At 46.3% G+C, this 26402-nt stretch overlaps 3 protein-coding genes across 3 annotated transcripts in view; 1 reads left to right on the top strand and 2 right to left on the bottom strand.

Moving 5' to 3' along the window:
- Nucleotides 1-336: 336 nt before the first annotated feature.
- LOC136496758 (heavy metal-associated isoprenylated plant protein 27-like) lies at nt 337-1270 on the top strand. The gene is made up of 2 exons (XM_066492520.1): nt 337-515; nt 607-1270. The coding sequence occupies exons 1-2, from the start codon at nt 435-437 to the stop codon at nt 991-993; spliced, it is 468 nt and encodes a 155-aa protein (XP_066348617.1). The 5' UTR covers nt 337-434; the 3' UTR covers nt 994-1270.
- Nucleotides 1271-3165: 1895 nt separating this feature from the next.
- On the bottom strand, nt 3166-14341 carry LOC136497630 (uncharacterized). The gene is made up of 6 exons (XM_066493475.1): nt 13962-14341; nt 6880-7014; nt 6682-6754; nt 5703-5797; nt 3584-3751; nt 3166-3482 (listed from the first exon to the last, which is right to left on the bottom strand). The coding sequence occupies exons 1-6, from the start codon at nt 14278-14280 to the stop codon at nt 3310-3312; spliced, it is 963 nt and encodes a 320-aa protein (XP_066349572.1). The 5' UTR covers nt 14281-14341; the 3' UTR covers nt 3166-3309.
- A 1594-nt stretch (nt 14342-15935) lies between these two features.
- LOC136495593 (1-aminocyclopropane-1-carboxylate oxidase homolog 1-like) overlaps nt 15936-26402 on the bottom strand; it is a 48141-nt gene continuing 37674 nt past the window's right edge. The window contains exons 4-6 of the mRNA XM_066491483.1: nt 18339-18826; nt 17528-17849; nt 15936-17367 (exon numbers count right to left, since the gene is read on the bottom strand). Coding sequence (XP_066347580.1) covers nt 17122-17367; nt 17528-17849; nt 18339-18826 — 1056 coding nt within the window. The 3' untranslated portion in view covers nt 15936-17121. The remainder of the gene's footprint in view (nt 17368-17527; nt 17850-18338; nt 18827-26402) is intronic.

Here is a 26402-nt window from a genome sequence, read left to right as displayed (position 1 = left end):
CCACCACCTGTCCACGGGCCGGGCGTCACCCTTGATTTGGTGCTTCACCAATCACCACCACCTGCCCACGCGCCCGCCCCCACGTGGCCCCCTGTGTGGGGCCCACATCACATCGAAGCCACCGGAACCACCACCGTTTCCTTCCTCCCATCATCATCCGCGCAGCCTGCAGAGGCTCCGGCCTCCGTCCGTTCACACCAGTCCCCCGCGGGGCGAGGCGTCTTTAAGTAAAAAATTTGAAGACTCTTCGAGGCCCCGCGCCGCACCCCACGTGTCAGGACGGCACTGGATGCGGGCGGTGGCCAAGATGCCTATATTTAGCAACCATCTGGAGTCGAGACTCACAGTGCGCTTTGTAGAACGCAGAGCAGAGCCTCTTGTGTTTGGTTTCCTTGTTTCTTCAATCACCGGTAGAAAGGCAAGGTCTGCGAGCGATGGGCATCGTCGACGTCGTCTCCGAGTACTGCTCCTTGCCGAGGACTCGCCGGCATCTCAAGAAGAGGAAGCAGTTCCAGGTACCTATCTTTCCCATCTTGTTCTGTTTCTGTTCGGGGTCTTGTGCCCAAATCCCAACAACTCAACTGACCCCAACTCCACTTGATGCAGACGGTGGAGATGAAGGTGCGGATCGACTGCGAAGGCTGCGAGCGGAAGGTGAAGAAAGCGCTCGAGGACATGAAGGGCGTGAGCTCCGTGGAGGTGACGGCGAAGCAGAACAAGGTGACGGTGACGGGGTACGTGGACGCCGCCAAGGTGATGCGCCGCGTCGCCTACAAGACGGGCAAGCGGGTGGAGCCGTGGCCCTACGTGCCCTACGAGATGGTGGCGCACCCTTACGCGCCGGGGGCCTACGACAAGAAGGCGCCCGCCGGGTACGTCCGCAACGTCGTCGCCGACCCCACCGCCGCGCCGCTCGCCAGGGCGTCGTCCACCGAGGTCAGGTACACCGCGGCGTTCAGCGACGAGAACCCAAACGCCTGCTCCGTCATGTAGACGTTGGACCTCAAGAGGTGGTGGCAGCTTTCGTTCCGGTTGCTTTGTTGCTGTTGGAGCTTTTGCTCTTTTTATTTTTCTTTCATTTTTTTTCTCCTTTCCGGTTTGATGTACTAGACTAGAAGATGTAGTGGTACGTGTTTTGATTTTGTGAAAAAAGAGCGAATTTGTAATGGTAGTAGTGTTGTGGAAACGGAATCGGCAAAATCAGTCGTCCTTCCGCTGATTGCTACTGCTAGCAATGAAAGCAATGATTGGTTCCAAAGGGACGTGCAAATATCCTGGCAGCAGCGTAGTAGTGGTTTGGGTATGGATTTGAGCACTGATGAGACGCCACGGTGCATTATTTCGGTGGTTGCAAACGCCAAACGGTAGGTACCCTTTGGCCTTTGGGCGGCCACTTTCATTTGGGTTGGTGAGCAGTCAGGTATTAGTTGCAAACTTGGAATTGACACCACGGGCTTCATAAATTCGGATAAACTAATAATTTAGTTTTAAGTTAAAATCAAAGTTGTTATGCTGGTTGTCGTTCATCGCTGATCCTCGAGCAAGGTCATTTGCTCCTACTATTCCACCCCCCCCCCCCCCCCCCCCCCCCCGTCCTCGGTTCCTTCCCCTGTCTTTTCTGCTCTGAGAATTGCAGGCTCCAAGGCCTTGAGCAAGTTATTTCTGTTTAAGAAACAAGCAGGTAAAAATAGTTCTAAATCCATTCCACGTTATAATTCGTTTGACTTTTTTTTTATCTCCGCTCGTCTTATTCAAATTTCTGCGTTAAATATTACTTTTTTTTGTTGTGGCCTGTTTTATTAATAAAAGTTCTTCAATAATGATTTAAATTTGACTATGTTTGCATAAATTTTTTAAATAAGATGAACGATCAAACCTAGGGTCAAACATTATAATTTGGAACGAAGAGAGTACGATACTATACTATTCCTTTCATCCCTAAATAACTATCGTTTTTTATTTTCATGCCACAAGTTTAATTAGATTTGTAGAGAATACGTACAACATTTATATCTCTAAATAAATTTATTATAAAAATAAATTCAACGACCTATCTAATAATATTAATTATGTATTATAAATATTAATATTTTTAATATAAAATTAGTTAAAATTATTTTTTAAGAAGCGAGAATGATAGTTATTTGGATCATAGGGAGTAGACAATTTGGAGGCCTGTCAAAAGCCATGTGTCATGGTCATACGATCTAAGGCCCTCCACAGTGTGGAGTGGTGCCTTAAAACAATTGGGCCCCACGATCAGGATTTTGGCATCACCCAGCAAAGGCTACAGCGTGTGGAGCAGCTTGGCATCACTAGCGAACCCACATGATAATAATTAAAAAACCAAAGCCAGCGCTTATTCTATCCTTCCCATTCCTTCAACTAGTACAGACTCTCTCTTTTCCCTCCATTGAAAAACGAAGATAGCACCGGCGCAACTACTTGCGCCGCTCCCATTTTTTCTAGTGCAAGCATCGGTAGTTGCAGTGTCTAGAGTGATGCTTCATCTTTCTCTCTCTATTTCTGGCACGACCTTAGCTACACGCTGTGGAAGGCCTAAGGGGGCCATCATAAGCCATGTGTCATGATCGTACGCTCTAAGGGCAAGTGCATTAGCATTGTCTCGTAGGTAGTCTTATGAAGTGCCACATAATTATGAAACGATTTAAGAGGTAAGAGGTAACAAGTGCAATGGATTGTTTTTTTAAGTTGTCTTGTAGTAATTCTAAAGTCCTTAATTTGTGGATACAGCAATAAAATATTTGTGAGTTACATGACAACAACCATTTATACAATGATATGTAAGTTGTCTTGTAGTCTTATATTTTAGATCATGTGAAACAACCACCTCTTTCTTTCCCCTCTTTTCTCTACGCTACAAAAAAAATCTTAAGTGGCACTGCATGAGACGGTGTACGAGACCGCTAACGTGTAGTTGCCCTAACGGCCAATTCCTGGTACATGTCCAGTCATTAAATGCCACATAAGATTGCCATCAATTAATGAAACAATAATTAATCTCAGTTTGGCAGATCCAGCATTCTCCGTACTTGTCTGCAAGGCACAGCAGGATTGCTGATGCTGAATCTTCAAAATCAAATCACATAGACGTGATCAGCTAGGAGAGCAAAACCTTACACAGTAAACACAACCAAGCTCCCAAGTCAAAACACTGTTCCTCGGTGCTTAGTACTTAATATCTGGCAGAGCATTATTGCATACAACTTAGTTCTGGCAAAATTTCGATTAACCTCCATGTATAGGCACAGATTACACTAAATTCTTTAAAAGAATGTTGTCAAGATTCTAGTTTCCTTCTGCATCCTGTATTCTTGAGGGTTCTCCAACTGCAACTTCCATGCGTTGGTACCAATCACCGATTTCAGTATTCTCAACCATGTCTTTTCCTGCTCTCAAGTACCGGATAGGCCTCAGAACACCGAAGACGGCAAGATCTGCCAAGCTAGGCTTGGAGCCACCTGGACGAGCAACCACAGTTAGTATTGCTTCAAGAAATAAAATTCTCTACTGTTTCCCTATTCTTATGCCCTTGTTTTTAGCTAATGAATAAATATGATACCCAGGAAATCTCTTCCATTCAGGGCTTCGATCCATGTATTGGCAGCATCATACAACGAAGCACGCTCATCAGTTATGTTGTATTTCTTCTTCAGCTTCTTAGATACCATGTACATGGCCGCAGCACCAGCATACTTCACGGCAAACCTCTCTGTAAAACTGAAATTACCTGCATAACAAAGGTTTGGAAAAGAGCATTTATTGTCGTATGTGAAAATAAGTAATAAAACCATGAGTCACACAACTCAAGTAAATTTGTGCAATCATCCATATCAAAAAAATGATAACTCTCATATCTGTTGGTACAGTATAAAATAGATGTTAGTCCAATGTTCAAAAGTCATTGGAAGATAAGTCAGAGAACCAAAATTGCAAGCATTCCACAGCTCTACAAGTTGCTGGACAGATCAATGAAAACATAGATTTGTACAAAAGCACACCGTGTACAACCTTCTTAGTGTCTTATTAGCGTGGTGTCTAGTGCCGTGTGGTTATTCCAGCCAGCGTCCTGTACATAAAGCTCTTTCTCCTTAATCGAGCTCCTGTCATTTGCGTTAAAAAAAGAACCAAAATTGCATTCATTTTTGTGGACAGCCATCAGGATAGGAAACAACCCTATTATGTGTGAGACCGCATTGACAGTGTGTATTAGAAAATGTTTGTTTGCAGAGTTCACAAGATTCATCAATGATCAAGACGAGACTAAGTTGTTTGTTTGAAGGGTTCACAAGATCAAGATTTTTGTGTCAGGTACTGTGTACAGAGCAAAAAGGCAAAAATTTGATGTATTTTCTGGTATCTAAACATCCAAAAACAATTTGATGTATGTACTGTCTCTGAGCTGATACAAAATCCCAAGAAAAAGATGGATCTGGTGTGCTTGTATCTCTGAGCTGATGAAAAATCACCAGCAAAAAGGCAATCTAAGCAACTAAATGTGTCCGCAAAATGAAAATGATGAAACTTTAACTGCACATCTCTGAAAACTTATGAATAATCACCAGCTTTTTGATAGAACCACCAAAGAGAAAAATCATGCATTCGACATTGTAGCTATACGTGTTCATGGTGTTGCCATGGTTCACACATTATCTGAATGCAACTCCCAAAATGGGTTTCATAGGTCATCAACACTCAAAACTAACAAACCTAAGAAAAGATGATGGGGCCCTTGCTCTTTATTTTCGTCAAGGTATAGAAGAAGGCCTGACAACCATATGGGTGCCATAGCAATCAACAAAATCAAGTTCTGAATATTACATGATACATTTCTTTTTTTTTTCTCGAGTGAATTCCATGATACATTTCATGTTCCATCCCATCCCATAAAGGATAACAATCCACAAAGGATCCTACTTTCTGAGAAAGCCATAATTGTCTTCTGTGAGGACCCTGAGGTCTGATAATATCTAGGGCATAAAAGTGTTAAATACTCCTTTATATATTGTCACTAGATGGATTTTTACCCCCAAGATCAAAACTGCATCTTTCTCATGATTCATGACACCGCTTGTTTAGGGGAATGACATGTACAAAAGATGGGTAACTATTTCAATCATATCTGGAGAAGAAAAAATGGGTGATGGCACAAGAACCCACAGAAGATAGTGTTGGGCTATTGTCACAAAAACTTAAAATCGATAGTGTTTGGCTATTGCCACAAAAACTTAAAATCAATCTGGTAGCCAAATTTCCAATAGTAGCAGCCAAGTAGTGTCAAATGATGGTTGTTGAAATAACACCTCAGTAAGGAGCAACCAAAATTATAGTATGATTTGACACAGATACGCTTCACGCCATTGTTCAATATGGAATTCAGAATTTTACAACATCATGCCAGCTTGATTTGAAAGCAGCTATGACCCAAATACCACACATTAGTCCATGAATCCATATTCTATGTAACAATTTACAATTGTGTGCCTTATGTAATTCTCAATAAGTAGAGTGTGAGCTTAAATTTGCACAGGTGTTCAGTGATAGTGGGCAATGCTCACCTCAATAAATTAAATTTTGCAGGAGAGGAAAGATACTGAAAGTGCATCTCTAAAGTTCAAAATATGAAAAAGAAAGGAATTATAGGAGGATATGTACAACAGATTGAGGATATATCGAGTTACCATGTTTTGCAATGTAGTCAAAAGATTCTAGAGCTTCTGAAGTTGTCCGATATATGTTAGGAGACAAGACATGCACAAGGTGTTCATCGACCCACCTAGATCAAGGGAAAAATGTTAGAAGGCAGAAAATAAAATAGCAATGTTTCAAAGAGCACAAGGCCCTAGAGTGGTGGTCGAGCTCAAAAATTCTAGAGCATTTGAAGTTATCCGATATATGTTAGGAGGCAAGATATGCACAAGGTGCTCATCAACCCACCTAGATCAAGGAAAAGTATCATAAAGAAAAAATAAAATAGCAATGTTTCAAAGAGCACAAGGCCCTACAGTGGTAGTCAGGCTCCAAAGTGCTCAGGCGGCTTCTGGCATATATTAATAAAATGAACATGTAAAAAATAGAGAAAAACACCTAGACAAAATGACTAGCAGTAAACAACGTGTTAGCATGCCTAGAGCATAGGCAATGCCTTTTTAAGCATTGGTTTAGGCATAACTATTCAGATAGTGGTGGCAAAAGCAGGATTCTAACTGTTACCAATATAATACCAGTTCACCCCAAACGGGCAGTACTGATCATGAATGGCATAGTGATAAGGTCAGGAAAGGCAACTGGGTTCGCAAAAGTTTCTTGGAACATGTGTGGAAGCGTAGTTATAAAAGAAAAGTAATTCACAAATATTTTAAGGAACTAGCAGAACCTGAAATTCAAGGACAAATTTAATTTGCTGTTTGTTTTTGTGTACTTTATGGTTGTTAAGTCATTTTCATCTCACTACGTAAAGCCGGCACCTGTTCACATAGAAAAGTACAAAAGGACTTATGCATGAAGGTTAAGAACAATGTGAGGCCACGCTACCACTACTAAAAGTGAAATCACAAAAAACTTCATTACTTTCAACCTCCAAACCATGGGGTTCAAAGAAATTTTGAAATGATAAGCCATAACTTAAATAGTAATTAAGGAGAGTAATAGATAAGATACCTTCGCCATTTTGCTTCCTCATCATTAGTGAGTTCATCAGGGTTGATCCTGCGCTGTAGTATATTGATTATATCTGCCAATAAGATCGAAAAATGCCAAAGGACTTCATTGTTTAGCCCATATGAAAAAAAAGAGCATGTAATTTGTGATTATCACAATGTAAAAGGAGACAAAAACTATGTAACAGCAAAGAGTAACCTGATGAATCAACAAGCTCTTCACCATCTACTGTCAATATTGGCACTTTCTTGTAATCAGACCACTTGATTTCCTTTTTGCTCAATGGATTAACTTCCACAACTTTATATGGTATATCATGATAGTCTAAAAAGGCTGAGATGAAGGCAATGGAGAAAAAGTTAATGTCATGGCAGTGGGAACATGTATATTCAAGAACAGAAAAGTATATTGTTCTCAAGCAGACAATTTCTATAGTTCTCCTGCTGTTATGAAATGTTAACACCAACATTTTTACAAAATGTATTCCATCTCATTACCCTCAAATTTAGGAAAACAGTTTGGTATCTAACTATTATTTACTGTACTATAGAGAACAAAGATAAATCACATCCAAATTCCAAATTTAAACATGGAGCAAATTGCTATCATATCATACTTCAGAAACATAACAGTTTCTATATTTATACTAATATAAAAAGCGAGTATAACTCTTTGCTGCATATGGTTTACCAAGAACATTCATATCCCTTGGATGAAGGGCGAGCCTGGTGCAAGCGGTAGAGTCTTACCGCCTGTTGTAGACACACCTCACACCCAATATGGGGGGGGGGGGGGGGGGGGGGGGGGTGACCTTCATATATATAGCTAATATGGCTGGGTATACAAGGAATACAATCAAGTATACATAGCAGGTGCTAATTATAGCTAATCACACATAGATCTGCCTAATACCCGCCCGCAGTCTAAGCGGGAGGTTCCCGGATGCATAGACTGGACCTGAATTCAGTAAATAGCTGTACAGGAAGGCCCTTGGTCATGATGTCTGCGAACTGGTGAGAGGATGGCACATGAAGAACCCGAACTTGTCCCAAGGCGACCTTCTCACGGACGAAGTGAATATCAATCTCAATGTGCTTCGTGCGACGATGATGAACGGGGTTGGTTGTCATGTAGATAGCCCTGACATTGTCACAGTAGACAACCATCGCCGAAGCAATGGAGACGTGGAGCTCCTGCAGGAGCTGGCGCAGCCAGCAACACTCGGCCACCACATGAGCAACAGCACGGTACTATGCTTCTGCACTGGAGCGGGAGACCGTGGTCTGACGCTTGGAGGACCAAGAAATCAGATTGTCGCCGAGGTAGACACAATAGCCGGAGGTGGAGCGCTGAGAATCTAGGTAGCCAGCCAGCCCAATCGGCATCGGAGTAGGCGACCAGTGACTGAACAGGGCCGACACCAATGTGGAGGCCAGGAGGAGAGAGTGCCCTTCATGTAGCGTAGAATCCTCTTGATCATCGAGAGGTGCGGCTCGCGAGGATCATGCATGAAGAGGCACACCTGTTGGACGGCGTATGCCAAGTCAGGACGAGTCAGCGTGAGGTACTGGAGCGCGCCAGCAAGGCTCCGGTACGCAGGACGGATCAGCAACAGGAGCACCGGCGGTGGCGGATAGCTTGGCATGAGTGTCAACAGGTGTCGTCGTAGAGTGACACTCAGCCATGCCGGCGCGTTGAAGAAGCTCAACGGCGTACTGTAGCTGGGATAAGAACAAGCCGTCGGCGGAGCGAGTGACAGAGATGCCGAGGAAGTGATGGAGTGCGCCCAGGTCAGTCATGGCAAACTCAGAGTGGAGGCGCCCAATGATCTACTGTAGAAATGCCGTCGAGGACGCAATAAGGACGATGTCGTCGACGTACAGAGGCAGGTAGGCGATATTGGTCCCGTCTTTGTAGACAAAGAGGGAGGTGTCGGAAGTCGAGGCGACGAAGCCGAGTTGGCGAATGTATGTTGCAAAACACTGGTACTAGGCTTGGGGAGCCTGCTTCAGGCCATAGAGGGAGCGCTGCAACAGACACACATGATCAGGAAAAACAGGGTCGACGAAGTCTGGGGGGCTGCTGGCAGTAGACGGTCTCCTCCAGATGTCCATGGAGAAAAGCGTTCTTGACGTCTAGCTGATGAATAGGCCAGGCGCGTGAGGCAGCAATGCTGAGGATAGCCCAGATGGTTGCTGGTTTGACCACCGGACTGAATGTCTCGTCGTAGTCGATGCCGTGGTGCTGGGAGAAGCCATGAACCACTGAGCGAGCCTTGTGGCGGGCGAGGGTACCGTCAGAGTGGTACTTGTGCTTGTATCCACTTGCCTGTGACCACGTTGGCGCCGGGTGGCCGGGGCACGAGGCGCCATGTCCCGTTGTCGATGAGCGCCTTGTACTCCTCAGCCATGGTCGCATGCCAGTTTGGATCAGCCAAACCACTACTGGTAGTTGGCGGGAAGCAGAGATGAAGTGGTTGTCGTAGAGAGCCCCACATACCGCATAACCGGTATGGCCCTGGACTGGGTCCGCGTGATGTGTCGTTCCTGCTGTACGGGAGGTGCTGGTGGAGCTGCGGGCACCTGTGGCTGCTGGACAGGAGCAATAGCCTGCTGGACAAGTGCAGGAGCCGGTCCTGGTGCTGTAGAGGACCCGTCATGCGCCCGGGGACGCCGGCTATAGACAAGCCGGATGTCCCGAGCTGGTGGAGCGGCGTGAACAACAACTGGAACCGGGGCAGCCGCTGGAGGAGCAGCAGGTGGTGGATCGGCTACTGGTGGAGCAGCAGGCAATACGGGGCCGTGAAACAAGATCGCGGGGTCGTCGGTCAGCTCCTCAATGAATCCTTGGTGTGACTGCCTAGCAGCAGTGGGCAAGGATGCAGGACGCACCGGCACTGTAGTACCTGCAAGCAAAAAATCCAGGTCAGCTTGACGAAGGACCTGGTGGGGTAAAGCCTGAAGGGAAAACAAGTCTCATCGAAGACCACGTGGCGAGAGATGATGACGCACTGAGTGGCCATGTCAAGGCAGCGATACCCCTTGTGGGAAGAGGGATAGCCGAGAAAAAAAACAAGCTGTGGAGCGAGGGGAGAGTTTGTGGCGAGCCGTGGCAGTCAAGTTGGGATAACAGAGATACCCAAAGACACGTAAGTGGGAGTACTCAGGAGGTTTGTTGTGGAGAGTATATGGAATGCTGTGGCGAACAGCAGAGCATGGACGCCTATTCAGAAGGTATGTGGCTGTGGCGAGCGCCTCAGCCCAGTACTGAGCAGGCATGTGTGCATGGAGGAGCATCGTGCGACTAATGTTGTTCAATGTGCGAAGAAGGCGTTCAACCTTGCCATTTTGTGGGGAGGTATATGGACACGAGAGGCGTAAATGAATACCATGGGAAGCAAAGAGAGTATGGAGGGTATTGTTTACGAACTCAGTGCCGTTGTCGGCTTGGATAGCTTTGATGGCAAGGCTGAATTGAGTGTGGACATAATTGCAAAAATTTGTAATATGTGTGGAGACTTCAAATTTGCGAGTGAGGGGAAAGGTCCAACAGAAATGAGTGAAATCATCAAGTAAAACGAGATAATATTGATACCCGGATACACTGGCAATTGAGGATGTCCATACATCACAGTGAACAAGTTCAAAAGGCATGAAAATATATGAGCTAGAATCTGAAAAAGACACACATGTTTGCCAAGCTGACAAGAACGACATAGCAGGTGCTCTACTTTATTACAGGTGATGGACGCATTACTACGAAGGATGTCAATGGTGACGGAGCTGGGATGACCAAGACGGTGATGCCAGAGGTCGATGGAGATGGCAATGCTGGCGTGTGGAGCGGAAGACGTAGCAGGGAAGGTGTAAAGATCACCAGCACTATTGCAGCGAAGCATCACGCATCGGGTCGGGATATCCTTGACAGAAAAACCAAGAGCGTCAAATTCTATAGAGCAGTTGTTATCCCTAGTAAATTGACAGGACAGATAGCAGATTGCAGACTAGAGATGGGACAACTAAGACATTATTAAGATGAAAATTTGACTCTGGTGTATGAAGAACAGACTCGCCACGACATGAAATAGGAAGAGTTTGACCATTGCCAACGGTAATGGAAGAGTGAGGAGGAGGATGGCGAGAAAGGAGTATACCATCCGAGGAGCTCATGTGGGAGGAGGCGTCGAAATCTAGGACCCAGGGATACTGGCCCTAGAGATGCATCTGATTGAGTGCAGCAACAAGACCATCCTGGTTCCACATGGAAGCCTGTTGGGAGACGTGGAGCGGCGCAAATGTCGTCGGGGGCTGCGTAGGCGCGAAGGCCGTGCGAGCCGGAGGAGGGGCGCCAAGCACGCCTGGGCGCCAAACGCCCTGCTGAGCCGAAGGAGGGCCCTGTGGCGCCCATGGATTGTAGCAAATCCAGAGGCCCATGGGTCGGTATTGGCCAGTCTGGCCAACGCCGTCGTGCTGCTGCGCAGGGCCGCTGTTCCAGCCACGCCGGCTCTTGCCCTTGCCCTTGTCCTTGCTGCCGCTGCTGTTGCCCCCGCCGCCGCCCTTGTTGCTGCCGTAGCCGGTCACGTGTGGGTTGTGGACCTCCAGAGTTGGCTGTGGTAGCGAGAGCACGGCACCCGCCTGGGCTGGTGCAGCCAGACCCGGCGGTGGCGAGGAGGGCGGTGCTGGCGACCGTCTTTTCGTCGTTGGCGAGACGGAGCTCCTTTAGTGCCAGCATGTCATGGGCTCATGGCAAATGTGGGAAGTACAACGGAGTTGGCGATGTCGTCGGCGGTGTTGGAGAAGCGAGGATTGAGGCCACGCAAAAGGGCGAGGACGAGCTGCTGAGTCCAAGGACTAGGATGGCCGACGTCGCGAAGAGCGGCGGCCTTGATCTTCAGCCGCTGGCAGTACGCCAAGATGGTGCTGTCACCTTGCACCATGGAGTGAAATTCGTTGAGGAGGAAGATGGCATGCGGCTCCTGGTTGGCGCCGAAGATCCCTTCAATGGCCACCCACAGATCACGGGCGGTTGGATCGGCACCGTCCATGGCGAGGTCGAGGACGGAGTCGTCGACGGAGCTGGAGATCCATCCCCGAACGCAGTACTCCGCGGCATCCCACTGAGGATCATCAAGTCGAGGGGGAGCAGAGCCGTCGATGTGCGAGCGAAGGCCGAACTTGCCGCACAACGACTTGAAGAAGAACGTCCACTTGGAGTAGTTGGATTGAAGGTCCAGCGTAAATGGGATGTGAGACTTGACATTGACTGTGGCGTAGTTTTGAGCCACGATCGGTGCAGCATCGCAGGCGCTCATGGCAGGCATGGTGGGAGTGCCTGTCGCGGGCAGGGTGCCGACACTGGTGGTCGAGGAGGAGGCGAGGTGTCCATGGGAGAGGAGAGAGGGGGTGGACGGGCGAGAGGAAGTCTCGCGCGTGGGGGGGGGGGGGGGGGGGGGGGTTGCGCTGATCACGGAAGGAGTCGCGAGGTGGGGGAAAGAACGGGAGAATATGATCTAATCGGCTGATACCATGTAGAGACACACCTCACACCCAATATGGGGGGGGGGGGTGACCTTCATATATATAGCCAATATGGCTGGGTATACAAGGAATACAATCAAGTATACATAGCAGGTGCTAATTATAGCTAATCACACATAGACCTGCCTAATACCTGTGACCGGAAGGTCCCGGGTTCGAGTCGCGGTCTCCTCGCATTACACAGACGAGGGTAAGGCTTGCCACTAACACCCTTCCCCTGACCCCGTACAGAGCGGGAGCTCTCTGCACTGGGTACGCCCTTTTATTCATATCCCTTGGATCATCTCTCAATAGAATAGCTCATTCATTGTGAACCCTGCCAACCATGACACGTTTAAACAATTTTATAATTCGTCTGTTTCCTTGCCACCAATTAATACATTAACCACCACAGCACAATCCCACTAATAAAATTATTAAGGAAAAAGACTACTTCACCCCCCACCTTTCATACTTGGTCTACTTCACCCCCTCAACTATGAAACCGTCTGTTTTACCCCCTCAACTTTCCAAAACCGTCTATTTTACCCCCCGGGCGGTTTTCAGCGGCGGGCTACTACAGTAACAGCGGGTTTGCTACAGTAATGGTGGTTTGCTACAGTGCCGCCAGCTTTGAATTTCTTTTTTTTTATTTATTTTCGTTGAATTTTTGAAAAATCATAAAATGAAAAATCTAATTTTATTGGACTCCATATGAGTAGATCTACACAATGAATATATAATACAGTATGCTTTAGTATAAATTTTTTTTGTAGCTTTAGATTAATTGGAAAATCCAATTTTGTGGTGAAATTAATTGGAATAATTCATAGCTGCAGTTTCTATGGTCCAATTGTGGTGAAATTTTTATGCTACGCTAATTATTGTATGCTTGAACTATAGTAAAACTTTCGTACTCATTAGACTATGTATAACTTAGTTATAGATAAATTCTAATTAATTTCACCACAAAATTGGATTTTCCAATTAATCTAAAGCTACAAAAAAAAATTATACTAAAGCATACTGTATTATATATTTATTGTGTAGATCTACTCATGTGGAGTCCAATAAAATTAGATTTTTCATTTTATGATTTTTCTATGATTTACTATGATTTTTTAAAAATTCACCGAAAATAAATTAAAAAAGGAAATTCAAAACAGTCGACACTGTAGCAACCCATCGCAACTGTAGCAACCTGATGTTACTGTAGCAAGACCGCCGCTGAAAACCCGCCTAGAGGGTAAAATAGACGGTTTTGGAAAGTTGAGGGGGTAAAACAGACGGTTTCATAGTTGAGGGGGTGAAGTAGACCAAGTATGAAAGGTGAGGGGGTGAAGTAGACTTTTTCCAAATTATTAATATGACAGCAATGGGCCAATCCAGATAAATGACCCCTTCCACGAGTAGCCCTCGTGCAATCAACTTATTGGTCATGTATCCAACTTATTCGTCATGTATCATCCTCATCTTCAGCAATCTAGCACTCTTCTCAGTAGTGATGCACTGTTTTGTGATGAATGATTGCTTCTTGAATTTACTAGATTTAAGTTCATCTATTGTGTTTGTTCTATTCATCTATAAGCAAACAGAGCAAAGCATACATTTTATTATATAAGATGATGTACCCCTATCCCTACCATTTTTTTTTAAAAAAAATCATATATTCCTACTCGAAATGAGTGGGGAAAAAAATCTCCTGATCCCAGAAGTAAATGGAAAACTGATTTCAAACGTAACATACACTGGAAGGTGTCTCACCTCTGACCTTGTTGCAGAAGGGGCAGGCCTGGTACTGGTACAGCACCACGTTCTGCGGCAACAGATCCGGCTGCGGCCGCTCCTTGGCCTTGGCCTCCGCCGCCGCTACAGTAGCGAAGGTAAGGGAGAAGGATACTGCGCCGGCAACCCCAGCAGGCATCACCCTCGAGGACGGAAGCGGCGAACGGGGCGGCGGCGGCGGCGCGGCGCACCACCGCGCGCCCGCGGCGGCGGCGGCCGTGGCCTCTGCGCCGTTTAGATGGCGCGCGGAGAAGAGGGAACGGGAGACTAGGGTCTGCGCCGCTCGCAGCGACCTCATCTTGGCAAGGTTCTAGGGTTTGGCCTGGTCTGCGGCGCCGGGGAACGACCAATAGATCCGATGGCTTTAGCGGCAGCGTACAAGCTCTAAAACCCACTGCCCTGTTTCTCTGAACCAAGGCTCGTCGTCCAGATTTCAGCGTATACACCTGTTTGGTTGGTTCGCGGCCTGCCAGCCAAACACGTATGAAAACATTGACCAATAGGCAGAGCTATCTGGTTATGAAACCAAACACGTTCATAAGGTCCTGCCACTCAATCGAGAAGCTAAACAAAGATTTTTCTTAAAAAAAATCCTCACAACAGATAGTACATGATTTTTTTTAAATCCTCATGAAATAATAGTACATGTTGTAATATCTGAGTGCACATCCAAACAAATACCACCATACACAATCCTTACATATACTAACACACGCACATACCTACAAGAAATTCACGAAGATAAGCTCTACGGAGCTACAGACGCCCTGTTTCTCATTGTGATATCTTAGTTGGAGAAAAACTTCAGACAGGACACAACGCTTCCACCATCCGCGCTATGCACGGTTCTAAGCTAAAGATCTAAACCTAAGCCAACCAAATTTAAATCTAGGAGCTAGATTATGACAATTTTTAGTCCTCCAAGCAAATAGCTCATGGGTTGCCTAGCCTGAACAAACAAAATATTGGATGGGCTCATATTTTCTTTATTGAGTATACTTGAGTGGATTATATATTTTTATCGGGACTTATAAAGCATATAAATTTAAACTAAATTTCTTCAAATTTTCAATCAATCACTATTCTCCTTTTTTATTTATTTGCTGGTTTTCTTCTTATTTTCTCTATTATTTTTCTTCCCTTTCTGCTTGGATTGGATCCACCTTCCACTATAGCCACGATAGTTGTGGTCTCCATACCTGATATCTCATAGTTTAACTATCATTGTTACATCATTAGCTCTATTTGGAATTGTTTATTAGCATGGAAAAAAATAGCGGGCTATAGCGGCGCTATAGCGGTGGGAGAAGCCTGCCGCTAAGCTATTGGTCTTTTTAACGCTATGCCGACTTTCGTCACTATTTGCCGCTATAGCGCCGCTATTTGCCGCTATTTACCGCTATTTGCCGCTATAGCGCCGCTAAACGATATGACGATTTTCTACGTATTAATTATCATTTGCTACTAATTTGTTATTTTGGACAGTTAAACTTTCATGAATCATGTTGTAATGTCATTTGGTATTTGGTAATGTTATCTAGAATTGTGGAATCTTAGAAACATATTTGTGTTCATCGATTTTCATATTTGCCATGTTTTTTTTATCAAATACTAGAGTGCTTATTAGTCAACTTCTCATTGGAAAAACAGAAGTTGTTCTAACTTATGACTAGTTTCTCCAAACTGTGCATGTACCTCGATAACATAAAAACAGAGAAGCCTATCGGGAGGTATTTTTTTTTATCATGGCCCCTTGGTTCTCGTCTCCCATTCACACTCGTGCCATCACTGAGCTCGCCTCCTCCTACCTCCTCCATCGCTCCACAAGGCTCATTGCCACCTCTTCTATCGTCGACTGCAAGCTTCGTGCGCCTTCTCCACCGATGACACCGGTTCCTCTTCTTTTACTATGCCTCCTTTTCCTGTCTCCTCCACCCGTTGGGTCCTCTGTCCTCCTTCGCCGCCGCAGTGGGCTCCTCTTATATCTGCAGCACTGACAACTCCTCAGCGCTTAAATGGTCGAACAGTTGAGAACCATGTGCTACTCGACCCCATCGATGAGCTCATGCCTAAGGACAAGGACAGGGCGCGCAAGCTGCTTAGCTCCAAGCACATCTTCTTCCACAAGATGTGTGCCTACCACAATGGCGGCAGCTGAGGACAAGGCGGAGGACGGTGGGAAACACGCGACCGCTAATGGCTAATTTGGAAACTCCAATCCCTCTAGGATCCCGAACTTTTTCCAGGGTGGAAAATCCATGAGGATATCATTCTAGTTATTATCTTAGTTTTTAGTGGGGAGTTTTTCATCCATGGGTTTTGCTCCCTTTGCTTCCAAAAGGAACCTAAGTGGTGCAAGAGGACGCGGCCGCGGTGGTTGTGCTGATGGGTTGCTGGAACGGGAGAGGAAAGGGGCAGTGTAAAATAAGTCAGGCATGTCAAATACTTTTCCTTGGCTTTTCTAAAAAAAACCTACTGTGAGTAGTTGGTAAAAAAGTCAACTTAAGAAAAACTCCTTTAAAAATTAAGAGCATCCAGATAGGCCATTGTCTACCGATAGACTCCTCGTCTTTCCCTGTCAACTCGCTCAGGCTAAGGCATGATATACAACCAACAATGACTTGATCTCAACTAGCTTTGCAATGGTGGCGTACCTGCATGGTGGTATGTTTCATCATGCTGCATATATTCCTCATAGATACATATAACAATTGAATATTCCACGATACGGATCCGAAGTCAAATAGATTCATTTTAGCATCCATATAAAAAAATAATAGGATATTCATATTCAAGTTGTAACGCATATGGAGTTCCCACATATAATGGATAACTAGACATTCATTTCCACAAGTAGACATATAAAACTGCACAGCTCTCCTGCACGTTGGAGGAAAAAGAAAAAAAAAAGCAGGCATGAAAGGCAGGGTTCTATATAGTAGTGAAATAACATCATAGCTAATTGTTCTACATAGCAACTGTTAGTACTAGATCACAAGCACAGAGTAATCTTATCTTACACTGTTAAAGATGGGTCTACCAAAATACGGAGTACATACACAACTGGAGTATTTGACATATCAAAACAAGCATAATAGCTAATTGTTCTACATAGCAACATAATCAATTCCCTTCCGATTTATAACCTTAAATCGGCCCTTATTGGTTTATTGCCTAATCCGATTCCAGTGCAATGCTTTCGGTAATCACTTGCGAGTGTTTCCTTGTACAGTGCTGGGTTCTCATGGGACAGTAGCTCCTTGATGGGGCCATAGATCCTGGTTGAACCAGCATGGGTGGGATAGCTTCCAATTGACACTCTTGGTCCGACACTTGTGGCAAGAACTCTGTGCTCACAACTTTTGAATCTGTCGTTTGAGAGCATCTGGGCACATATGCAAAATGATATCAGTTCAGAAATGTGCATCACTAACTTTTACCAGAATCTTTTTTTAACTGTTAACAATAACACCTGTTGTATTGAGATGATGAGAAACAGGAATGAAAAGAAACAGACTCTACCAAGGGTATGGACTGTTGATTACCTGTAAGAGGTCACCGAGGTTTACGATGAATGCTCCAGGCATCGGTACAACATTGACCCACTCTTCATTATGCAGGACTTGCAGGCCATCAACCTCGTTCTGCAGAAGTATAGTTAGGAATCCCCAATCCGAATGGGGAACCATCCCGATGGCAAGCTCAGGCTGGGGGCATGGCGGATAGTAGTGGTAGTATACCATCTGGCCTTGGTTGCAGCCAATGTCTGACAAGTAGCTCTGATTAAGCCCAAGAGCCTCTGAGAGCAATCCAAACAAAGTTTCCTGTAAGCGCTTCAAATGTTTGCCATAGTCAAAAAACACGTCCCTGAAAATATAGTTAAGTATAGTTAACTTGATGCAAGTTAAGCATTGTATATTAAAAATTCAGATCTGCATAAATTAGTAATTCAAAATTCAGATCTTCATAAATTAGTCAGTATTGTCCTGTGAATAAGCAAAACTTGGATTCATATCTTGATGACATTCAGAAGCTGCTACAGCTCTGTCTTTAATGAGATCCGTGCTTAGTTTTCTGTATCATCTTTTTGGTGAGGCTAAGGGCTAAGGCATAGTATTCACAAACCACGTCTCGCTCATTCAAAGCTGAAAAGAATTCAAAGTAACTAGATGATGTGGAAAATCAACAAGGTTTTGATACTTGTCGAGGTGTACTGGAATTCTTGCATGCATGAACCGCTTTACCTTTGACAAACCAACTTATTATGAATATATATTCATGCATATGCACGAACACTTTGACAAATTAAAACCGGTTAAAAGTAGAGAGTTTTCAGGGGGTGAAGAAAGCACTCACCGGCAGTTCTCCGGCAGCTCGGCAGGGTCCGGCGGGTTGGGGTCCATGTTGATGTAGAGGCTGTCACGCCAATTGGCCACCGGAGAGTCATAGAAGTCAAAATTGGTGTTGTACCACACACTCTTTCCCGGCTCGCGCGAGAAGAGCCGCGCTTTCTCGCTGCCCTCGCCGCCGTCGGCGTCGTGGAACGCCCTTGAGGCGCGTAGGGTCGCGGATGTCACCTCCTGCGGCACGCCGTGCCCCGTGACGAGGAACGCCCCCCACTCCGCCGCCTTGGTGGCGTCCAGTGCCCGGACCTCGGCCTGGCGGTCGTATGGAGCGCGGCTGAACCATCGGCAGCAGAGGACGACGGTGTAGACATGTTGCTGCCTGCTCCAATGGCTGGCAACCAGGCGATCGACGACAAGTCTATAAGCTGCCGCTCGTTGGGCACGGGCGCACGGCGTGGGATCGAGTGCTGGAGACGGGAGTGGAGTGGATGGCCAGAGCTATATTAGACGGTCTCCAACGAGAAGCTATATGCCATCTAAATCCAAAATGAATAGAAAGAGATCTAAAATTAGTCTCTAATAGAGTATATATATGAAAGATCTATTTGGGTTATCTAAGAGACACGACCTAAATATGGACATCATTCTTCCTGGAAACCTATTTGCAGAAATGATTATCTTTTAGTATGGTTGTTGGAGAAGATGTCGAATATGTATTGAACATTTTGTTTGTAGCATTACCCAAAGGATGAATATGTCTTATATTTTGGATGTTGTTGATGGAGATAGTCTTATATAGGACTGCTGCCAAAGCTCATGTGTTTCTCTGTTGTGATTCTTATCTCACGGCTCAACTCAGAGATCATCATGACCTTTTAAAGAGCCTAGCCCATAACAATCATGCTTAACAACTTTTTTGAAGGTTTTTTCTATAAATTTCTTCTGCTGGCATTTTTTACTTACTTTAATTGTGCATTGAGGAAAATAATTTTCTGGTGCTTTCGGAAAATAAATGAAATGCGCTATTCTCCACAGATAGCATTAAGCCCCAAGATTTACCGATGAGTTATCCCAACTGGAAATGGACAGCAAAGAGGTGCTGCACTTAGACAGATTCGCTGGTCTGAAACTTGGCTGAAACTGGCTGAAAAACACTGTTCCGGCTGAATTGTTGTGAGAGAAAAACAATGTTCCGGCTGAAAAAAAAGCCGAACAAACTATTTTTAAGACAAGCGAACAGGGCCAGAGGCTTCAATAAAGGAAGGTTCGTCTGTTAGCTGAGGACCTGTCGTTACAAATCCGGAAGCCCGACTGCAACTACACGCACATAGTACAATTATTGAACAAGTAGGCAGTAGCAATGAACAGTGAAGACTTTTGGAAACATATATAGGCCGTTTTTTTTTTTGCTTATTGTGTTTTTAAAGGACTTGTTAACGGGAAGCAGGTCTGATAAATCAACAGAATAAACCATTCAGCTAACATGGTTTACAACTAGTCTACTTTCATGAGTTGTTTTGGCATATACTTTAGGGTCACCTTTCCTTTCATCATTGTAAAAAAGTATTGTCAACTTTGAGCCCCAAACGAGGAGAGTTTACACTAGTGACATACCTGTACTAGGAGCAAAATATTGGACAAAATGTTCCAGCAGTAGCCTTGCAAAACAAGGCCCCTACTTATCGGCCCCGTTCGGCTAACCCCATATCTGACTTATTCAACTTCTTTTTTCAGTCGGAACAGTATTTCTCTCTCACAACAATTAAGCCAGAACAGTGTTTTCAGCCAGCCGAACGGAGCCATCATTTAAGGGCCCCTACTTTCGAGGGCCCTATTTTCTAGGTTGGTCTTTAGCAGGAGCCTCAAAACAGGGTCATCAAATTCATTCTGATAGAGAAATGACACTTATGACCCACTTGTCGTCGTCTTTCCATCCTTTTCCCCTTATTGGTCATGCCAGTAGTTGGTGAGCCCGGCAGAGAGAGGCGGCCGAGGAATCACTTCGGTCGGGGAGGGCTTCCGAGCCGATCCGGGAAGGGCATGGCCAAGGGGCGGATGGGAGGGGTGCGACTGCCACACAGGGAGGCTACTGTATTAGGGAGGGACGCACGCCTGTCTTGTGCACTTGAGCGAATGGGCGTGGGAGGGGCGCGACCGCCGCATTGGGAAGGGGTGTGCGGCCAGTGTGCCCACTTGAGCGGACGAGTATGACCATCGTGCCAACGAGGGGCTCCGCACTTTGGAGGCCACTGCACCTAGGAGTCGTCGGGAGCCAGGGGAGTTACGACGGCTGCGCAGGGAGTCGTAGGGAGAAGACGCGATAGCTTGCGGGAAGAAGTCACGTGCGCAGGAGAAAAACAGACCAAAACCATTGTTTCTAGGTTTGTCCTAGAGCCCAAGGAATGAGGGCCGGACGGGGGATTTGGGTGCCCACCCAAATTTGAGGGCTCTATTAGGGGGCCCTACACCCATATTTATTATAGAGGCTCAAGTAGAGGCCCTGCGAGAGTTGCTCTTAATCCAATGCCTCTAATCAGTGTAATAAATGGCTATGGACATTTAGCGTTGGGGTTCTACTGAGACTAAGGTCTGGCTATAGTGGGCTAAAAGCACAAATAACAATGTAATGCCTAAAATGGCTATAGCTGGCTATAGGGGCACCTATGGCTATGTCAGTGTTTTGTCACCCGACGAGTGAATTTATACGTATGTCGCGCTGCTCTAGGAAAACGATGGTAGCATCCAAAGACACAAAGAATTATACTAGTTTAGCCCGGAGCCCAACATCTAGTCTCAAAGATAGTTCGAGTGTGTGTTCCTCGGTTGAATGCTTTGAAGTTCTTACAATGGGGATGCAAGATGGGAGAAAGAGGTAGGAGAGTGGAGAGGGACTGCCCGAATGAAGTCTCAAGAGCCCATCCCCTTGAAAGGGTGCCCTGGCTGCCCTTATGTCGAGTCTGGGGCCAGGTTACATACAGAGAGATAGGTTCTCTCGACCGAGTGGTCATGAGCCTAAGGGAGGTGAAACTAGCTGTCTTGGCTTGCAAGAAAGTTGTCTTGTCTTGGCGTTAGCGCACGTCCAGGCAGTGGCTATCGTGATGGCCCTATCTTGTGCCCACGTCACAGCATGGTGTGGCATGAGGCTACAGTACCAGTCGTGATGGCCCTATTGGCACGGTGTTGGTTTGCCAGCTGTCCTGTGCGTTGTGAGCTCGTTGTGGCCTTCATCATCGCCTCCTGTCCTTCTAGTGGCATCAGTATGGGAATAGGTAGCTACTCCCACGTCGTTGGCTATCTTGCTGGTGGTGAAGCCGATGACCATGATCCTGAGCCTCGGTGTCAGTGGCCCTTGTTGGCTTGATCGGCCTTGAAAGTCAAAGCTGTAGTCATGAGCCCCATCCCATAGTGGGTGGGGCCGTACGCCTGTCTCGTCGTGCCATATTTGGATGGTGGGTCACCGTACCGGTTATCACCGCATGACAGGTGCTGTCTTATCTACACAGCATAGCGTAGGGATGGCGTCTATCTAGTCTAAGGGGGTAGCTATCCCCTCAGTCCTAGTGGAGTGAGTGGGGCATGCCTAGCCTTGTCAGAGCAGGTGTACTCGATGGAGCTCAACCTCTCCCCATTCCTTCTGGGGTCAGGATGGAGCAGAGGTTGTGTGGCGCCGCGTTGCATGTAGTGAAAGGAGATGGGAGAGGACATGGTCAACCCCTTGCCTTGGTGCTTGGCCTAGGTCTATGTGGCTTAGATGGGCCACAATTATTGGGCTTGCGTTTGCTTGGCCATCGTGGGCTACCCAAGTGGCTAACTAATTGGTGTCTTGAGATACTCGAGGTGTCATAACCTCAACAACAGCCCCTGAGTATCTTTGCGATCGCGAAGTCATCATGGAGACAATGATATCTACATGTGTCTAGCGTGGGTTCAAGGTCATGGTTTGTTTGAGCTCGAGGCTCGACCCCTTGCAGGCTAGAGCATCCAATGCGGTAGGTGGCTATTATATCCCATCTTGTCAAGCCACCTTGATGGTCCGGTACATGACTGCTCTGCTGAGCCTGGCCGTGTTAGGATGCTGCGTGCTGGGGTACGCTATCTAGACAGAGCCGAGTGGTCTTATTGACGCTGTACTAGCTCTGTCTTTTAGAGGATCTCGATTTTCCTAACCTCACGCGGGCTCGTAACATCGGCTATGACCTCCCGTGGTTTGCCACTGTGGCGTGGGGGTCTTCAGGCCGCATAGTTAGCCCTTGGGTCTACAAATAAGGGTCTTCATTCTGCTTGAACTACTCATGACCATGCCTTTTGAACTATTCTTAGGTCCTTAGAGAGGTTAAGTTCGAGAGGAGTGTTTCTTAATGGACTAGGGGGGTTTGAGAATGTGACCTGCTAGGGGTCGACTACATTGGCCAGAGGCCATCGTCACCTTCATCTAGCAGCTGGTGCTAGAAGGATATTTGCAAGCAGGAGCAAATGAGATGGCATGGAGGTTGGCTCTGAAAACCGCATGACCGTGGTTTTACCTGTGCCTAGGTGGCTTGGGCGCCCGTGGTGGCCATCGGCTGGGGGTGGCTCTATCCTCTTGCTGAGATCCATTGGCATGTGAGGGTGTAACTTGGTTTTCGCAAAAGACCATGTGTCTGAAAGGTCCTAATATGGCTAGAGGGGGGTGAATAGCCTATTTAAAAATCTACAAATCAACTAGAGCAATTTGATTAGTATAACAAATAGCGTAATGTAAACTTGCTCTAGCTCTACAAGGGTTGCAAGCCACCTATCCAACAATTCTAGTTGCAATGAATACTTAGGCACACAAACTTGCTATGTAATTACTCACTAAGAGCTCTCAATCTTGCTACTCTAAAGAGCTCAACTAGATGAATGTAAATAATAAAGCAAGCTCTCAATTCTAATTACACTAAAGAGCTTGTATCAACTAGTTTGCAAGAATGTAAATGAGTGAGTAGAGTGATTATACCGACGTGTAGGGGATGAACCAATCACAAGATAAATATATAGCCAATCACCGGGAGAATGCCAAAGAAGAGAGACAATCGATTTTCTCCCGAGGTTCACGTGCTTGCCAACACGCTACGTCCCTGTTATGTCGACCAACACTTGGTGGTTCGGTGGCTAAGAGGTGTTTCACAAACCTCGTCCACATGATTGGACACCGCAAGAACTGACCCACAAGTTAGGTAACTCAATGACACGAGCAATTTACTAGAGTTACCTTTCGGTGCACCGCCGGGGAAGTACAACTCCCCTCACAATCACCAGAGACGGCCACGAACAATCACCAACTTGTGCCGATCCTCCACCGCTGCTCCAACTGTCTAGGTGGTGGCAACCACCAAGAGTAACAAGCGAAATCCACAGCGCAACACGAATACCAAGTGCCTCTAGATGCAGTCACTCAAGCAATGCACTTGGATTCTCTCCCAATCTCACAAAGATGATGAATCAATGATGGAGATGAGTGGGAGGACTTTGGCTAAGCTCACAAGGTTGCTATGTCAATGAAAATGTGCAAGAGTGCACCCTTGAGCCGGCCATGGGGCTATAAATAGAGCCCCAATCAAATAGAGCCGTTATACCCCTTCATTGGGCAAAACGCGCTTCGACCGGACTGCTCCGGTCATACTGACCGGATGCTGGACCCTCAGCGTCCGATCGCCCGATGGATGCCACGCAGTCACCAGCTTCAAATGATGTTCGTCAGATTTCAATGGCTACGAAGCTGATCCGGACGCTCCTAGTAAAACTGACCGGAATGCTGAAGCCCCAGCGTCCGGTCGTTTCCTAGTAAGCTCCCCTGAGGCATATTTTTTCGACTGGACGCGTTCGGTCCACCTTGATCGGACACAGACCAGCATCCGGTGCAATACCCTCGGTACTGTGCAGACCCGTCAGTTTGACCGAACGCAGAAACCAGCGTCTGGTGCTTTTAGACCCAGCGTTCGGTCAGTTGACCAACGCCAACGTCTTCGCGATCAACTTGTTTTCACTTCTAACTTCTTCACCCTTGATCCAATGTGCCAACCACAAGAATTTGCATCCGGCGCTCAACTCTACAAACACCACCTCCTTTGTAGATGTGCCAACACCACCAAGTGTATCACCTTGTGCACAAGTGTTAGCATATTTTCACAAACATTTTCAAGGGTGTTAGCACTCCACTAGATCCTAAATGCATATGCAATGAGTTAGAGCATCTAGTGGCACTTTGATAACCGCATTCCAATACGAGTTTCACTCCTCTTAATAGTACGGCTATCTATCCTAAATGTGATCACACTCACTAAGTGTCTTGATCACTAAAACAAAATGGCTCCTACATTTTATACCTTTGCCTTGAGCCTTTTGTTTTTCTCTTTCTTCTTTTCATTGACCATCACCATGCCATCACCTATTGTCATGATCTTCACCATTGCTTCATCACTTGGAGTAGTGCTACCTATCTCATAATCATCTTGATAAACTAGGTTAGCACTTAGGGTTTCATCAATTAACCAAAACCAAACTAGAGCTTTCAGTGTCCCACCTAGACATCGTGTGGTGGATTAGATAGGTCAAGAGCTACCATGCTTCAACGTGTCATTATGGTGACGATGCAGTGAGGTGTTTGCGCGCTAGAGGCTGACCGACCCATCTCCTTTTCCCCACATGTTTCGTTCTAGGAGTCATGATGCTACAAGGAGGCGTTCAAGGTGTTCATGTCTACCTTGTCCTATCATGCTTGCAGCAAGGACTCCTAGTGATGCCAACCTTGTGGTAGCATCGAGCTTCTTGTTGCTCGTACGTGGGTTGGTTGCGCTCGCTTTGTAATCTTTGAGTGTGAACAAACATGGGGTTTTTTTGTTGGGAATTGTGATTTACTCCAAGTCATGATGAACCCTCGAGCCATTGGGTTGGGGTCGAGTGTGTCATCTTGAGGTCATGACCATCGAGGGCGTCATTGATCTTTCACTGTGTGGGACAAGGCTGGTCGACTCTTGACCTTGGCTCGAATGTCCTTTTCCTTGATTGCATCTTTCCCATTTGTTGCTGGGTTACGGCCGTGTTCCTAGGTGGCATCATGGTCGTGGTATGCATCTCGTGACCAGGGGGCGTGCAGGCTGAAAGCAGCCCCGATCATGTGTGTTTGGGTCGTGGTTACATTTTTATAGTATTCGGCATTCCTTCCCGAGGAAGGCACAATTGCGAATCCTTAGCCGTTTGCCCAATTCGACATTCTCTTGGAGGGGTCGTAGGCTAGGGTGGAGCTAGTCGAGTCTTGGCCTCATCCTTCAGTGAGGTCATGGGGACTATCCCCATTCTTCCCTGGTGTCCTTGTCGACCCTGATAGGTCATGATGCCTTGTTATAGGCAGGTTCAATTTTGCCCCATGTGGGGTGAGACTGTCCACCATAACCTCGTTAGTCGGAGGGGTGCGTCTCATCGAGGTCAATAGGTAATTTGAGTGGGACCCAATATCCTCCAACAATTGATGTGAAGTTCTACTATGCCTCATCGAGAGACGTCCCATAAATCATCGAATATCAAACCTGTTGGTCCCCAACCGCCTCCGTAGTGGCCAGAGGGCAAGATGCCTCCCCCTAGAAGGGGTCAACCTGAGCGACTTTGAAGCCAATGGCTTGAACATAGGGGGTGATGGTCAAGAGTTTCTGCACCACTGATAAGAGCCACTCGGGGCACATCTCCTCCCTACCACTATCTCTTTAGTGGCCTCGAGCCCTTCTAAGAGCTGGCCAAAAAGTAGGTTTCCTAGGTGCGACGCGTGTTTGCGGACGCGACAGGTCGCTCCACACATGGACCTAGGGGCCTTTTGGCCTCCCTAGTCACGATGTGACTTAACGACGCCTACTCACGTGTGTTTTGAGAAAATTTACGAAAAGTGGAAAGGTGCAGGTCTTACTTTCATTTCACCGATCGTCTGCGCAGTAGCCGCCCTTCCTTCCGCCTTGCCATGGCTCCTCCTGTCTGAGATTTTTTCTAAAACTATTTGTTCAAGTGCTTACATCATAAAGAAGGCATGTGTGCATCTACGCAATGAGGTTAAGGGTAGAATCTG

This window comes from Miscanthus floridulus, chromosome 12 (genome assembly GCF_019320115.1).
Source record: "Miscanthus floridulus cultivar M001 chromosome 12, ASM1932011v1, whole genome shotgun sequence".
Classification (NCBI taxonomy): domain Eukaryota; kingdom Viridiplantae; phylum Streptophyta; class Magnoliopsida; order Poales; family Poaceae; genus Miscanthus; species Miscanthus floridulus.
This window is presented reverse-complemented; position numbering and strand designations above follow the sequence as displayed.